Below are 16,075 nucleotides of genomic sequence, written 5' to 3' on the forward strand. Positions count from 1 at the left end.
ACTCATTAAGAAACAACAGCTAGAATGTCCCTGATGTGGAATATTTATTTTTGCTCATGATATCCCATAACATCATATAGCACCACAAATTAATTTGCATTAAATATTTCACACTGTTGCATAGCAGCATACATTAATCCCTTTTTTTTTTTTTCAGATAAACCATTTCACACTTGTGCCTTCTCCTCATTCACGAAATCATGCTGCTGAATAATAACGTGACTGAGTTCATTCTGCTTGGGCTGACACAAGATCCTGTTAAAAAGAAAACAGTGTTTGCCTTTTTCTTCCTTTCCTAGATAGGGACATTGGTAACTCATTGATTATTGTTACCATCAAGACCAGCCGGGCACTTGGGAGACCAATGTACTTCTTCCTTTTCCATTTATCCTTATCTGACACCCACTTCTCTACTTCCATAGCCCCTAGAATGATTATGGATATGCTTCTGAAGAATAGCCCTATCTCTTTCAGTGAGTGCAAGATCCAAGTCTTTTCATTACATTTCTTTGGCTGCCTGGAGATCTTTGTCCTTATCTTGATGGCCGTTGACCGCTATATGGCCATCTGTAAACCCCTGCACTACATGAGCATCATGAACCTGCAAGTCTGCAGTGTGTTGGTAGCTATAGCCTGGGTAGGGGCCTGTGTGCATTCTTTAGCTCAAATTTCTCTGGCTTGAGTTTACCTTTCTGTGGTCCTGATGTGATTGATCACTATTTATGTGACTTGCAGCCCTTGCTGAAACTTGCCTGTACAGACACCTATGTGACCAATCTGCTACTGGTGTCCAATAGTGGGGCCATTTGCACAGTGAGTTTTGTCATGCTGATATTCTCCTATGTTATCATCTTGCATTCTCTGAGAAACCACAGTGCTGAAGGGAGGAAAAATGCCCTTTCCACCTGCATCTCCCATCTCATCGTAGTGATATTTTTCTTTGGTCCTTGTATGTTTATATACACACGTCCCACAACAACCTTCCCCATGGATAAGATGATAACTGTGTTTTATATGTTTGGAACACCTTTGATTAACCCTCTGATTTATACGCTGAGAAATGCTGAGGTGAAAAATGCCATGAGGAAGCTATGGAGGAAAAAACTGATCTCAGATGACCAAAGATGAATAGAAGTTTCAAACCCTTTTTCAAAATTTTGATTGACCTAGAAGAATTCAAAAGAGAATATTACCTTCTTATTGTGGATTTAATGGAATCCTATCTGGGGAAATGTCAGCTAACTCCTTCAGGAAAATAAGCAATATGAAAACATTCACTTGTTAAAGTTGAGTCAATTTAATGTAGAGGAAGAAAAACACAAGGTACAATCAGGTATATAAGGTCCTTTGTCATAGTTTTTTCACCACTTCTCTCTGCCTTTTCTTGATGCTTACAATGACTTGTGGTTTTGGTCTGGTGCTTTCCCTCTCCTTCTTCACATTTTCTGGTGTTTCTGGAATATTAAAATAAGGTTTACAGTTTAAACCACCCAGGAGAGCTAAGGAAGGAAGACCTGGTGAATCTGTTTCCATAAAGATGATAGACAAAAAACCTGTGGAACCATTCTCTGTAAAACATGGAGTTGCCATGAAGCAGAATCAACTCAATGGCAATGGATTTTTTGTTCGTTTGATTATTTTTTTCATTGTTATTATAGTTTGCACTCAATTTGCTTATATTCTCAGCCTAGTAGATTTTCTTTTCTTTTTTTTTGAAACTGGATGGATAACCCACAGGAGTATTTTTGAGCTTTGAAACAGAAATATGTTGTCACAAAAAAATTTCATGAGTTTTCAATATAATCCAGAGAAGAGAATAACTTGACTAGAGAGATTGAAATGTTTATATGAAAAGTACATTTCTGCAGTGGAGATGGAAACCAACATTCATCACTATCCTTTTAACACCACAGTCTCCAATTATATGTTCATGAAAATCCTAACTTCAATTTAATTTCTTGTTTGTATTTTTATCAATAAAGAAAATTAAAATGAGTATTTGTGTTTATTTGATTCTACTATTTCTATTTTTTTTTGTACTAAATCGTATTACATCTATTAAATTTGTTCCAATTTTATTGTACCAAGAGCTTTGGCATTTCTTTACCTTGAGAAAATGAACACCTACTTTTCTGTGTGGACGTGGAAAGCTGTGGATTCTACCATGAACTATCGTGACAAATACACATAACTGATTTTTTTTTTTTAGGTTATATGAATTTGAAGGTGAAATCTGATACAAGTAGTTTATTATTGATTATAGAAGCTATAGCTTTTCTGCTATTGAAAGGTTGGCATAGTAGTATATTACAATTCTGAGAGTTTTAGCTGGTGTTTTCTTCTATTTCAAGGTAAGGAAAAGATAAAAAGAAAAAAGAAGTGTGTATTGGATTCAGATTAGATGCCTACCCAGAAACGCTCCGTCTGTTATGTCTCCAGGACATGCACTCAATATAGAGCCCCTGCTACCAATGTCACCACATCTGCTCCAGACAGAGATTGTGCTCTAGATCAGTGACAGGATTTAATTTTAAAAAAAAGTGGCAGAACTGCAAAGAAGACTGAAGGTGCAGCTTAAATGAACTTCATTTGTTGATATCAGTGTCCTGATAGTGAAAGAATAAAATTCTGAGAGCCAAAATATGGCAATCTTTGTGGGGAATGGTGAAGACAATGAACCCTAAAATTATTCTGAATACTCTGGGTTAGCTCTCCCATGTGAGTGAAGAACAGTTTTCCTTGCCTCAATCCCACACAGTTATCTCACATGAACAGTTGTCTTGCGATGATATTTGTTATCATCCAGAGCTTTGTCCTATATCCTTTATTACTTCCAAACAACTAACCAGGGACAATTCTCAGGTAAGCCAAGGCAGGAATGTACAACCCTCATTCTTTTAGAAATGATTTACATGAAGGAATTGCAGTACCTAGCTAATACCTACGGTGAGAAGTGGGGAAACAGTTTACTACGGGAACTAATCTTGAAGATGTTAGCATAGGAGGACAGAATATAAGTCTGGAGATGGAAAAAATTTTGACATGAAGGCACTCACTGTTGATTTGCAATCTGATGTTCTGCCAAGGGCATCCAGAGCTGGCTCTTTAAAGTATATGCTTTAAGGTGTTGTGTTAGTTTTCTAGTGCTGCTGTAACAAATTACCACAAATGTAATGGTTTAAAACACCCTAAATTTATTATCTTAAGTTCTCTGGGTTGGAAGTCTGATATAGTCCTCACTGGGCTAAAATCAAGGTGTCAGTATGGTTGTGTTTCTTTTACAGGCTCTACGCTTTTCCAGATTCTAGATGTCACCCACGTGTCCTGGCTCATGATCTCCTTCATGAATCTTCAAAGTTAACCACATTGTGTATCTTTGACAAATCTTCCATTACCACATCTTCTCTCTCTTCTGCCTCTCTGTTCTACCTTTAAGGATGCTTGTGATTACAGTGATCTCATCTGGATAATGCAGGATAATCTTCCTATTTTAAAGTTAGATAATTAGCAACCGTAATTTGGTATGTGACCTTAAGTTTAAAAACTTACTGGAAATGATAAAGTCTTCATACACGGATATAAATTATAAATACTTCGGATATAGATTGTGCCTTCTGTCTTTACAGTGCCTCCAACAACACAATGTTTGAAGGTTCACAGACTAGGTCATACACTGACAGGATATCCCACAAACATTGCCTAGGACATAATATTTATTCATGAACAACAGAAGTGTGAGATTGTTCTCATAATCTCAGATTTTACTGATATTACCATATAGTCCATCACCCATAAGCAGCCAACCTGATAGTAGACAGCAGAGATACTTAGCTGCTGATGAATTTATTCCACCCATGTAGACTTTATGTACAGCAGAACAAAATATTGCCTGGTCCTGCTTCATCTTCACAATCACCAGCATGTTCGAGTCCATCATTGTGGCTATTGTGCCAAGCCATTTCACTGAGGGTCTTTTCTCATCCTTGCTTTCCCTCTGCTTCACCAAACATGATATTCTCTTCTGGCTATTGATCCACCGTAATGTCCAAATTGTGCAAGTCAGACAATACCTTGTGTGATCCATAAGGCTTTCACTGACTGATTTTCAGAAATAGTTAGCCTTTCTTCCTAATCTTAGTCTAGAAGCTCTGCTGAAACCTAAGCCCCAAAGGTAGAAGGGTGTTTCCTGATTATACGTAATATAGAGTAGGAAAATAAAATAATTCTCCAATCATGACTGCACGTTTTACCACTGTATTCTGTGGAAACTGCCACTTCAAGCTTGTAGCATTTCAGGAGCTTTCCAGGTAAGCTAACTTGCTTTTTCCTCTATCCTTCCTCAAATGATTCTAACTTTCTCCATTCTGTTAAGGCAGGTACCGAAAATTATGTTTTGAAAAATGCCTGAAACTCTAAGCTACTGATGTTTCCTATTTTTCGTTGTTGTTCTCGTAGACTTACATGTAATCTTCATTTTGACTTTTATTTTAATGAGAATTTAGAAGAGAGGGGAAATACATTTTTATGGATAGCTTGCAACATTTAACAGCAGAAAATGCTGTTCTTTTTCTTTAAATATGAATTTATGGTTTTATTTTCTGTAATAAAAACACACAAAAAGAAAATACAGTATATAATTTCACTATCTATGTGATATTATTTACAAGAAAACATGAAAAAATCATGCATAAGTTTTGAAAATCCACAAATTTCAAAAAAGTATGAAATGAAAAAATCTATCTCTTTCTCATCCTTACGTAAACAGGTAATCAGTATAAATAGTTTCTTAAGATTTCTTCCATTGAGAAATATTCATGTGGTTATAGCTCCAGGTGCAATCTCTGGGTGGTGCAAATGGTTAAGTGCTTGGCTATTAACCAAAAGATTGGATGTTTGAGTGCATCCAGAGGAGCCTTGGAAGAAAAGCCTAGCAATCTACTTCCAAAATATCACAGCCGTTGAAAACCCTGTGGAGCACAGTTCTGCTTTGAAACACGTGAGATCACCATGAATCAGAATCAATTGCAGGACAATTTTTTTTTTTAACGTATTGATCAATAGATAGACAGGAATTGCGCTAGAAGATTTCTGACATAACTGGAGGAAAATGAGGAAGCATGCAGCTGCACATATAAGAATTAAAGTCTGCATAGTGAACCGTGGAGTCTTTTCCTCTTGCTGTTCCCAGAATTCCAGCATCCAAGCACACACTACCTTATTAACACCTCACTACATTGTGCATATCCCAAGTAGAAGGGGAAGGTTTTTTTTTTTTTTTTTTCAGGAGAAAATTTATAGCCATTATCATATTGCCTGATTACCTTCAGGTTATGTTTCAAAATATAAAAGTCTGCCCACATATTTAGCGATTCCAAAGAGCTGTTTCATTTCCTCACCTTTAAATATAATTTGAGTTTCTGCTTCCAGGCAGAATGACAGGGTTAGTGAACTGGAAGAGGTCAATGGAAATCTGTCTTCAAAGTTAAAGCAAACAGGGATTTCTATTGTATGTATGGTCGGTAGTGTTGCTCTTCTTGTTAGGTACAGCCGAGTTGATTTCCACTTAAAGTGACCCTATGCACAACAGAACAAAACACTCCCCGGTCCTGCTCCATCCTCACAGTTGTTGCTAGGCTTGTGCCCATTGTTGCAACCACTGTGTCAATCCATCTCATTGAGGGTCTTCCTCTTTTTCACTGAACCGTTACTTTACCAAGCATAATGTCCTTCTCCACTGACAGAGCGCTCCTGATAACATTTCCAAAGTATGTGAGACGTAGTCTCACCATCCTTGCTTCTAAGAAGCATTCTGGTTGAACTCCTTCCGAGGCAAACTTGTTAGTTTTTTGGCAGCCCATGGTGTATTCCATATTCTTCACCAACATCACAATTCAAAGACATCAATTCTTCTTTTGTCTTCTTTATTCATCATCCAGCTTTCACATGCATATGAGGCAACTGAAAAAAACATGGCTTGGGTGAGGTGCACCTTAGTCTTCAAGGTGACATCTTTGCTTTTCAATACTCTAAAGAGGTCTTTTACAACAGATATACCTAATGCAATGTGTCTTTTGGTTTCTTGACTGCTCCTTCCATGGGTGTTGGTTACAGATCCTAGTAAAAAGAAATCCTTGACAACATCAATCTTTTCTCCATTCATCATGATATTGGTTACTGGTCCAGTTGTGAGGATTTTTATTTTCTTTATGTTGAGGTGTTATCCATACTGAAGGCTGTGGTCTTTGATCATCAGTAAGTGCTTCGAGTCCTCTTCATTTTCAGCAATCAAGGTAGTGTCGTCTGCATAAGGCAGGTTGTTAATGAGTCTTCCACCAATCCTGGTGCCCTGTTTTTCTTCATATACTCCTGTTTCTCAGGTTGATTGTTCATCATACAGATTGAATAAAAGTAATGAAAGGATACAACCCTGACACACAACTTTTCTGACTTTATCCCTTTGTTCTGTCCCAATGACTGCCTCTTAAGCACAACTAAGTGTTCTGGAATCCCCATTCTCTGCAATGTAATCCATAATTTGTTATGGTCCACACAGGCCAATGCCTTAGCATAGTCAATGAAACACACGTAAACGTCTTTCTGGCATTCTCTGGTTTCAGCCAGGATCCATCTGACATCAGCAATAATATCCCTGGTTCCATGTTCTCTTCTAAATCCGGCTTGAACTTCTGGAATTTTCCTGTCGATATACTGCTGCAACCGTTTTTGAATGACCTGTAGAAAAATTTTGCTTGCATGTTTAATGATATTGTTTGATAATTTCCCCATTTAGTTGGATCACCTTTCTCTGGAATGTGCATACATGTAGATCTCTTCCAGTTGGTTGGTCTGGTAGCTCTTTTGCCAGTTTCTTGGCATAGATGAGTGAGCACTCTCAAGACTGCATCTGTTTGTTGAAATATCTCAATTGGTGTTCCATCAATTCCCAGAGCCTTGTTTTTCTCCAATGCCTCCAGTGCTGCTTGGACTTCTTCCTTCAGTACCATTGATTCCTGATCATATGTTACTCCTGAAATGTTTGAATGTGCACCAATTCTTTTTGGCATAGTGACCCTGTATTCTTTTCATCTTCTGTTGGTGCTTCCTGCTTCATTTAATATTTTCCCCACAGAATCCCTCAGTATCTCAACTCGAAAATTGAATTTTTTCTTCAATTCTTCCAGCTTGAGAAATGCTGAGTGTGTTCTCCCCTTTTGGTTTCTATCTCCAGGTCTTCCCACATATCATCATAATATTTTGCTTTGTCTTTTCTAGCTGCCTTTTGAAGTCTTCTATTCAGCTCTTTTACTTCATAATTTTTTTCCTTTCTATTTTGCTACTTGATGTTCAGGAGCAAGTTTCTGACATCATCTAGATATTTTCTTTCTCTCCTATCTTTTTAATTATCTCTTGCTTTCTTCATGCATGATGGCCTTGACATCATTCCACAACTCATCTGCTCTTTGGTCGTAGTCATAAGCATTCAAGGGGTCAAATCTATTCTTGAGATGGTCTGAATTTCTGGCAATTGCCTGTTAATGTACTGCTGCAACCTTTTTTGAAAGATCTTTGGAAAATTTTACTTGCGTGTAATATTAATGATATTGTCAGATAATTTTCATTTGGTTGGATCATCTTTCTTGGGAAGAAGCATATATATGGATCTCTTCCAGTCAGTTGGACTGGGAGCTTCTTCCAAATTTCTTAGCACAGACAAGTGGGTACCTCCAGCACTACATCTATTTGTTGAAACGACTCAATTTGTATTCCATCAATTCCTGGAGCCTTGTTTTTCACCAATGTCTTCAGTGCAACTTGGATTTCTTCCTTCAGTACCATCTTTTCTTTGTCATATGCTACCTCCTGAAATGACGGAATGTCGACCAATTCTTTTAGGTGAAGTGACTCTGTGTATTCTTTCCATCTGCTTTAGAAGCTTCCTGTGTTGTTCTGTATACATACATATATACATACATACGCACACACATACATAGATTTATATTTATGTATACACATACATTTAAAACCCATTGCCATCGAGTTGATTCTGACTCATAGCAACCCTATAGGACACAGTAGAAGTGCCCCATATGCTTTCCAAGGAGCACCTGGTGAATTCAAACTGCCGACGTTTTGGTTAGCAGCTGTAGCTCCTAACCACTATGCTACCAGGGTTTCCGACATACATATATATATTTTATATATGTATATGTATATACATACATATATACACATATATATAAACAAATTGCCATTGAGTGAATTCTGACTCAAAGGGACCCTATAGGATGGAGTAGAACTACCCCAAAGTGTTTCTAAGGAGCTGCTGGTGGATTCAAACTGCTGATCTTTTGATTATCAGCTGAGGTCTTAAACACTGGGCCACCTTGGCTCTTTCTCTCCCTCTCTCTCTGTCTACATATATATATGTATACACACATAAATATATATTTTTCCCCAGGTTTCCTTTTCTCAAATATCTCCTTGCAGAAGAATGGGTGATGAGAACGTTATCTGGACAGTTATATTTACATTTTATATGCATCTGGAATTCAAATAATGGCAACTCATGAAATGTAATGGTTAAAGAATAGCATCTATGTATACATTTACTGAAGTAATTGAGGAAACAATATGGTAACTAAGGAAGAACAAATTGTGTAATTATACTCAGTACATAACACATTCTCTTTAAATGATATTAAAATCAATAAATTTAAAATTAATTTTTGATTAACTGTCAGTTTATTGTACTGTGGTGGTTTGTGTGTTGCTGTGGTGCTGGAGTTTGTTGTTGGTAATGTTGAGTTTCTGATGACTCACAGCCATGCTATGTACAACAGAAAGAAACACTGCCTGGCCCTGTGCCATCCTGAAAATTGTTGCTATACTTGAGCCCATCGTTTCAGCCACTGTGTCAGTCCATCTCATTGAGGTCTTCCTCTGGAAGTTATGCCACCGGTATCTCAAATACCAGCAGGATCATCCACGGTGGACAGGTTTCAGCAGAACTTCCAGACTTAGACAAAATAGGAAGAAGGATCTGGCAATCAAATTAAAAAAAAAAAAAGAGCAGCGAAAACCTTATGAAAAGCAGCAAATGACCAAATCTGTTTTAGGAGAATTACAGCCTGAATGCTGCTTAGAATCGAGGATGAGAGACTTCACCTCATGTACTTTGGACATGTTATCAGGAGGTACCAGTCCCTGCAGAAGGACTTCATGCTTGGTAAAGTACAGGGTTAGTGAAAAAGAGAAAGACCCTCAATGAGATGGAATCACACAACGAGCTCAAACATACCAAAGATGGTGGGGATGGTGCAGGACTGGGCAGTGTTTTGTTCTGCAGTGCATAGGGATGTTAGGAGCTGGAACTCACTCTATGGCACCTAACAGCAACAACAACAATATTGGAATATAATCTCTTAATAGAGAAATCAGAATATTTACACCACTAAAATTTCCTTTGTCCATCACTCCCTTTATTCCCCAGAGGCAAAGATATCTTTCCATATTTTTTCCAATACATTAATAAGCACACAGGTGTCATAGACACTATGTAGCATCCTATATAGTTTTTTTAACATACAAGTTATCACATTATGATTATTTTTGTGCAATTAATTAATATCATGCTCAAAAATATATCTCAGTAATTTATCCATATTCGATGTGCCATATAGACTAATACTTAAACTTATGCCTAATTTTCAGTAGTTAGGACATATTTCATATTATCTATATTCTATTACTGTTAGGCATTTAGATTATTTCCACTTATCCCAATTTTTAACAGGGCTACAATGTATATCCTTTTGAATGCTTTCTGGGGGGGTGTTTCACTAGATCACATGCTGATTCCTTAAATTATCATTAAAAATTAATATGGCCTGCTTTTTACAAAACTTATGAGCATTTCATTGTAATTTAATTTGTGTTCCCCTGATTCCAGTAAGGTTGGGTAATTTTATATATGCTTGTTAGCCAGTTATAATGTCCTTTCTGTGTATTGCTTATTCAAATGTTTTGTCCTTTCATAAAACTGTGTTTTGTTTTTTTTTTCCTGTTCTTTTTCTGTGCTTTCAAGTTGACTCTGACTCATAGCAACCCAATGAGATGGAGTAAAACTGTCCCATAGGATTCCTAAAAATCCTATGCTGAAATTTTTATAGAAGTGTATCCTGAGGACTTTTCTCCTGCAGAGTTGCAGGGTCGGTTTGAACCGTTGAGTTTTAGGTTATCAGATAAGCGCTTAACCATTGTTTAAGGAGCTGAGCTCCTAAAAATTGGGTTACTAATCTTTACATTGGAGCCCTGGTGGTGTAATGCTTAAGTGCTCAGATGCTAACCAGATGGTTGGTGTTTTGAACCCACCAACTACAACTCAGGAGAAAGACCTCTTGATCTGTTTCCATAAAAATTACAGCCTAGGAAACCCTACACTGTCACATGGGATCACTATGAGTAAAAAATCTACTTGGTGAACAACAACAACATGACTTATTTATAACCTCATTTAAGAAGTCTTCATGAATATACACATTAATGTTCTTCGTAAAGTACAACGTGGACTACCTCACACACTGTGAAGGGCCTTAAGTTTAAGAGAGCACATAGATGAAGAGGTGGATATCCCTGGTGTGTAATTTGTTAATCAGCACTGCTCCATGCAAGTAGCATCTTTTGAAGTGTTTTCTCGCCATATATACTATGTAAAACTGTCTTCCCTCTACTTAGGCAGGGCATCACAATAAGGAGAAATGAAGAAGATTAGACTAAGAAACAAGTGGGACCAACTGAAGGTTGGGACATAAGCAAAGATCACCTTTGGTATATTGAGGCATTTCCTTCATTTATAGATGATTTCCTGAGCTTTGTGAGCTAGAGAAGAATCTACAATATCCTCTGTTGTCATCCACTAACACAGTTCACAGACACACAAGAAAAATTAGTGAGAAAATGGATAAAAGTTTACCAGGTTTGCAAATACGAGAGAAGTAGAAGTGGTATTTTCTTGCTCCCCTTCCTCTTTTTTTTTCCTCTACTCCACAGCTCCCACTAAGAAAATGAATTATATACACTTATGGAGCCCTGGTGGCACAGTGGTTAAGTGTTCAGTTGCTAACCAAAAAGTCAGCAGTTCAAATCCACCAGTTGTTCCTTAGAAACCCTATGGGGCAGCTCTACTCTGCCCTATAGGGTCGCTATGAGTTGAAATTGATCCGATAGCAATTTTTTTTTTAAAGCATTATCTTTCCATATGTGATAGGAATACAAGTTTTCAGATGAGGGGTACATTTGTGAAAATTAGCTGCAGGGTAAAGGAAAATTTCAGCAACAGTTTTTCTTTCCAAAATTTCACATGTGTACTTCCTAAAAATGTTAGGGTACTTAGAATCCTAAAAGGAAGAAGAAAAAAAAAAAATTTTTTTTTTTTTTAGAGAAGTGATAAATTGTATCGAAAAGGAGACAAGAAGACCATAGCAGAGCAAGTCACTGCTTTGATGTTGGTTGATGGAGATTACCTCACAGCAGGGGTTTCCAGTTCAGGAAGGTAAAGGTGGACAGAAATTTCTATAGCTGTGTGCGCAAGTGTCTAATTCTGGCACTTACTTTTAAGAAGCCTGCTCTTGATGCATACATAGGTCTCATTCTCCAACAATGGATTAAATTTGCTTATTGTGAAAAATTCCCTGTTTGGATTCTCCCAAAACAGAGTGGCCTTTCAGAAGTCAGTTTGAACATGGATCATAGGTATCTTTTGATAATCCTTCTTTTATAACTTATTGGTGAAGGAAAGGTCAAGGGGAATCTATCCAAGTGCGTTTAATACTATGTTGATCTCTTCCTATATTTTATCCATGGAAGAAATAGTGGAAGGGAGGCTGGCTGCACACACAGGAGAAAAATTTGGCTTTTACGCATAGCATCAAAATTATATACTTTTCCTCATTTCCCTTATCTTGAACTTGACCTTTTTACACTTCTCCTGGGAAAGTAAACAACAACAAAAAAACCCAAAACCCATTGCCATCGATTCAATTCCAACTCATGGCGAACCCATGTGTTACAGAGTAGAACAGCCCCGTAGGTTTTTCTTGGCTGTAATCTTTATGGAAACAGATTGCCATATTTTTCTTCCAGGACATTGTTGTTTGGGTTTGAACTGCTTACCTTTCAGTTTAGCAGCTGATGATAAACAGCTTACACCACCCAGGGAAATCCTCGCAAAGTACTTTCACTAAATATTTGGAAAGTTTTATAAATTTTACAGCATAAGTAAAAATTCCTACTTTCACAATTTGACCATGCTATTCTTGGATAAGTCAGCTCACTAATGCTTTGTAGCACGCCATCCTAAAACTTATGGCTACACAAGAGTCGTATACTTCTTTTTCATGTGTCTGTTGACCAGGGGTCATTCTTCTGATCTAGGCTGGGCATTGCAGGCTTCAGTTTGTGTTCAGGTACTCTTATGTGACTGTCATTCTCCTGCATCAAAAAAAATTTATATCTTATTTTGTGTTGGTTAGATTCTATTAAAAATTGGTCACCATACAAGAACTGGGAACACTGAAGTGAAGCATCCCCACACAGACACTACAAAAATAGTGAAATTCTGGAGATCTTGAAATGTGAGAAATATTTTAACCTCCTAGAAATGTTAAATGAAAAAAAAGGACGACATTCAGAGGAACACGACAGGTACCTTTACATATTCAAGTGAGCATTGCACAGAAGTGTTTAAAATATTTTGTCCTGCTCCAGAAAATAGAAGTATATCCAGTGTTTAAAAGGCACGGGGAGACCTATTTTTTCATGGTTTTCCATTAAGAAATAAATTAATTTCTTCATCTGAAAAATGAGAAAGGTTGCCATTTATTTTCATTAATGAAAGCTTCAATCAAAGTCAAATCTCCCATCTGGTGACAGCAGGGTTATAAAGCTGTTATAAAATATAAAAATGTTGTGATGATAAATCTACAGAATAAAACGCTATTGTTGACCTGCCTTGCCCCCACTGAAACTGGAGAGAATCTGAATTCTCATCATACTTGGTCATTTCCTTCCAAGGAACCGAGAGGAGATCCTCTGAGCTTCTCTGAGAGGTTTTGACTTAGTGAACAGGGGTATGCTTGTAAAGTCACTGGTGGAGACTTGAATACTATTTCATATGTTTTCCTTCCCGTACTTTGAGAGTCAGGAATCTGGTATCTTCTACCTTCTTAGGGACCTCAGACCCCTAAAATCAATAATATTATTCCCCAGTCTTCAAATGTTTTTTGCAAAGGAATAAGGGAAAGAGTACTGTGAAGAAAATTATCAAATGGATAACAATGATTTATTCCACAGTTTTGTAAATTCAGTTCAATTTTAGCTCCCTTTATGGTGGTTATCAGAGCAGATGGGGACATCTATGCAAAAGTAAGGCTCTTTAGGTTCATTGACTCATTAGACCTCTTAAGATCTAACAGCATCAAATATCTTCTCGTCTCTGTTTCAAAATCCAAGTTCCTGACTGCATATAAATGACCAGAAGAGCTTGTTAAAAATAAAGATTTTTATAAAGCACTTAACCCTGGCCTACTGAGTAAGGATCTTTTCGAATAGGTTCTGTCGTCTCTTCAAAGGTCTCTCAAGGTGATTCCAATAATCAGCCAAGCTTGAAAATGCACTGATCTAGCCCTCTTTTTAAAACTGAGGAAATAGGGGTCTATAGACACACAGTGAATATATGTCCAATCGGGGACAATAGCCATGTATTCACATATACATGATCCTGGGGCAAGAGTTTCTTGATTATAACTTCTAACTTAGATGTCTCGCTGCTTTTTGATCTTTCTTCTCTTTAATTCTCTTATCACATCAACATCATCAAGTATTTTATAAGCACTAATGTACAGTCCTTCATGTGAGAAATGTTTGCCCATACGAACACCCATGTACACACAGAAACATACATACACATCCTGCAACCACAAACAGGCATAAAGGATATACATAATAACTGGAAAATCAGAATTGTGGCAAAGAAAATGAAATAGCAGAGAGAAAAGCAGTGATAAGTTCACCTGCAACAGAAAAAAAAAAAAAAAAACAGTCCAGGTTGCATCCTAAGGTGAAGGAGAAAGGTGTTACCAGGAAAAGCTTTTAGTTCCCATGAGAGAGGTGATTGTTTATTTGACCTGAATGAGTCTTTTTGGAATTCAGATATGGAAGTTGGATTAGTAAGTCAAGGAATCAGTGGAAAATCATTACTGTACTCAGTAAAGCTGCTTGGTCACACATGGTAAATTGATAAAAATTCTATTCACCCTGTTTTTTTAATCACAGTCACCAATTTATCACAAGTAATTGTTTTTTTCAGTCTCTTCAGCTTTTTCTGTTAGTCATTTCACATTAGCAGGGGCTGTTGACTATAGATTCCAGGTAAATATTAGAGTCAGTTAATAGCAGCATATTCACGGGCTACTATGATTAAAAAATTTTGGTAAACTTGCCCAATATCCTTATGGTTCGGGCAAAGAAAATGATTCCTCTAGAAATCATTTGTTTTCTCCCCAAGACCAGAGAATGAGAAAATAACATTTGTCTTACAAGCTTGTGTTTTATCCCTTTTACATTCTGTACACCTCTCTCTTCCCATTTCAAACTTTCTAGGCTTAGTTGTTGTAAGAATCTGTGTTTTGGGAGGACTTACATCAGCATGCGTTAGTTTGGGTCCTTTGTGAGTTTCCTTTTGCTCTGTTTTTCATACAATGTATGCATATTGAGTGCTTAATATGTACAAGTCACAGTTCTAAACACCAAACAGAATTCCACTATTTAAGGAAAATAGGTAAGAACACGGAGGAGAAAACAATGATGCTGAGTAGGATCATGACGATGTTCTAAGTTTAATAATACTTCTCTGGCTTAGATATTTTCATAAATTCTCTGATTATGAAATATTGGAATAAATGTAATGAAAATGATAAATAATACCTACTTATGTAAAATGAGCCAGTGTGACATTTGTTTCTCCCAAAAACCTTGCAAACCAAACCAAAAATTCTCGTTATCATCGAGTTGATTTCAACTCATAGGGACCCTATACGACAGAGTAGAACGGTTCCATAGGGTTTCCAAGGAGAGGCTGGTGGATTTGAACTGCCAACCATTTAGTTAGCAGCTATATCTATTAACCACTTCTCCTCCAGGTCGGTATTACTGATTTTGTTGAACAGATGCATTAACCAAGATTTCAATTAACCATTATTTCCGTTAAAATCATCCAGGTTAAACTATCATTACCTCAAACTATTTGGCATTAATTAGCCTCCCAGAAAACCTTCCTACCCCACGGTTTCTTCATTGCATTTTTTACTTCTGCATCTCTCAGTGTATAAATTAGGGGATTTAACATGGGGATGATAACGGTATAAAATACGCCACCATTTTGTCCTCAGAAAAGGCAGTATCAGGGTGCATGTACGTGAAAGTACACGGGCCAAAGATGATGGCCACGGCAATGTGGGAGCCACAAGTGGAGAGAGCTTTGTGCCTGCCTTCTGCTGACTGCTTTCTCAGGGATACCAGGATGACAGTGTAGGAGATTAGCAAGATAACAAAGCTTCCCAACAACAACAAGAACATAAGTGTCTGTGCAGGGCAGTTTCAGCACAGGGTGGACATCACAAAAGGAGTGATCAATCTCGGTGGATCCACAAAAGGGTAGCTGGACCACCAAAGCCACCTGGATAAAGGAATGTAAGAACTCACCCAACAAGGTCCCCAGCAACATTTTATTGCATCTGTCCTGGTCCATGATGGTCATGTAATGTAGGGGTTTATCGATGGCCACATAACGATCATAGGCCATTATGGTAACGATGAAGATCTTAGTGCAACCAAAGAACTGTACACCAAAGAGTTGCAACATGCACCCCACACAGGAGATGGTTTTACTTTTGGCTAATAGGTTAACAATCATCTTGGGAGCTAAAACCGAGGAGTGATAGATGTTCACAAAAGGCAAACAGTTGAGAAAGAAATATATAGGAGGCTTAAAAACGTTGCCCACACACACTGTCAGCAT

At 37.4% G+C, this 16,075-nt stretch overlaps 1 protein-coding gene and 1 pseudogene across 1 annotated transcript; one reads left to right on the forward strand and one right to left on the reverse strand.

The window, feature by feature from the left end:
- The first annotated feature begins 200 nt into the window (after positions 1-200).
- Positions 201-1,312, forward strand: LOC100667471 (olfactory receptor 4C16-like; annotated as a pseudogene).
- A 14,145-nt stretch (positions 1,313-15,457) lies between these two features.
- LOC100667757 (olfactory receptor 4S2-like) lies at positions 15,458-16,075 on the reverse strand. The gene has a single exon (XM_010602575.3). It carries the CDS (start codon positions 16,073-16,075, stop codon positions 15,458-15,460), a length of 618 nt encoding a protein of 205 aa, XP_010600877.2.

This window comes from Loxodonta africana, chromosome 22, assembly GCF_030014295.1.
Source record: "Loxodonta africana isolate mLoxAfr1 chromosome 22, mLoxAfr1.hap2, whole genome shotgun sequence".
In the NCBI taxonomy this organism is placed as follows: Eukaryota; Metazoa; Chordata; class Mammalia; order Proboscidea; family Elephantidae; genus Loxodonta; species Loxodonta africana.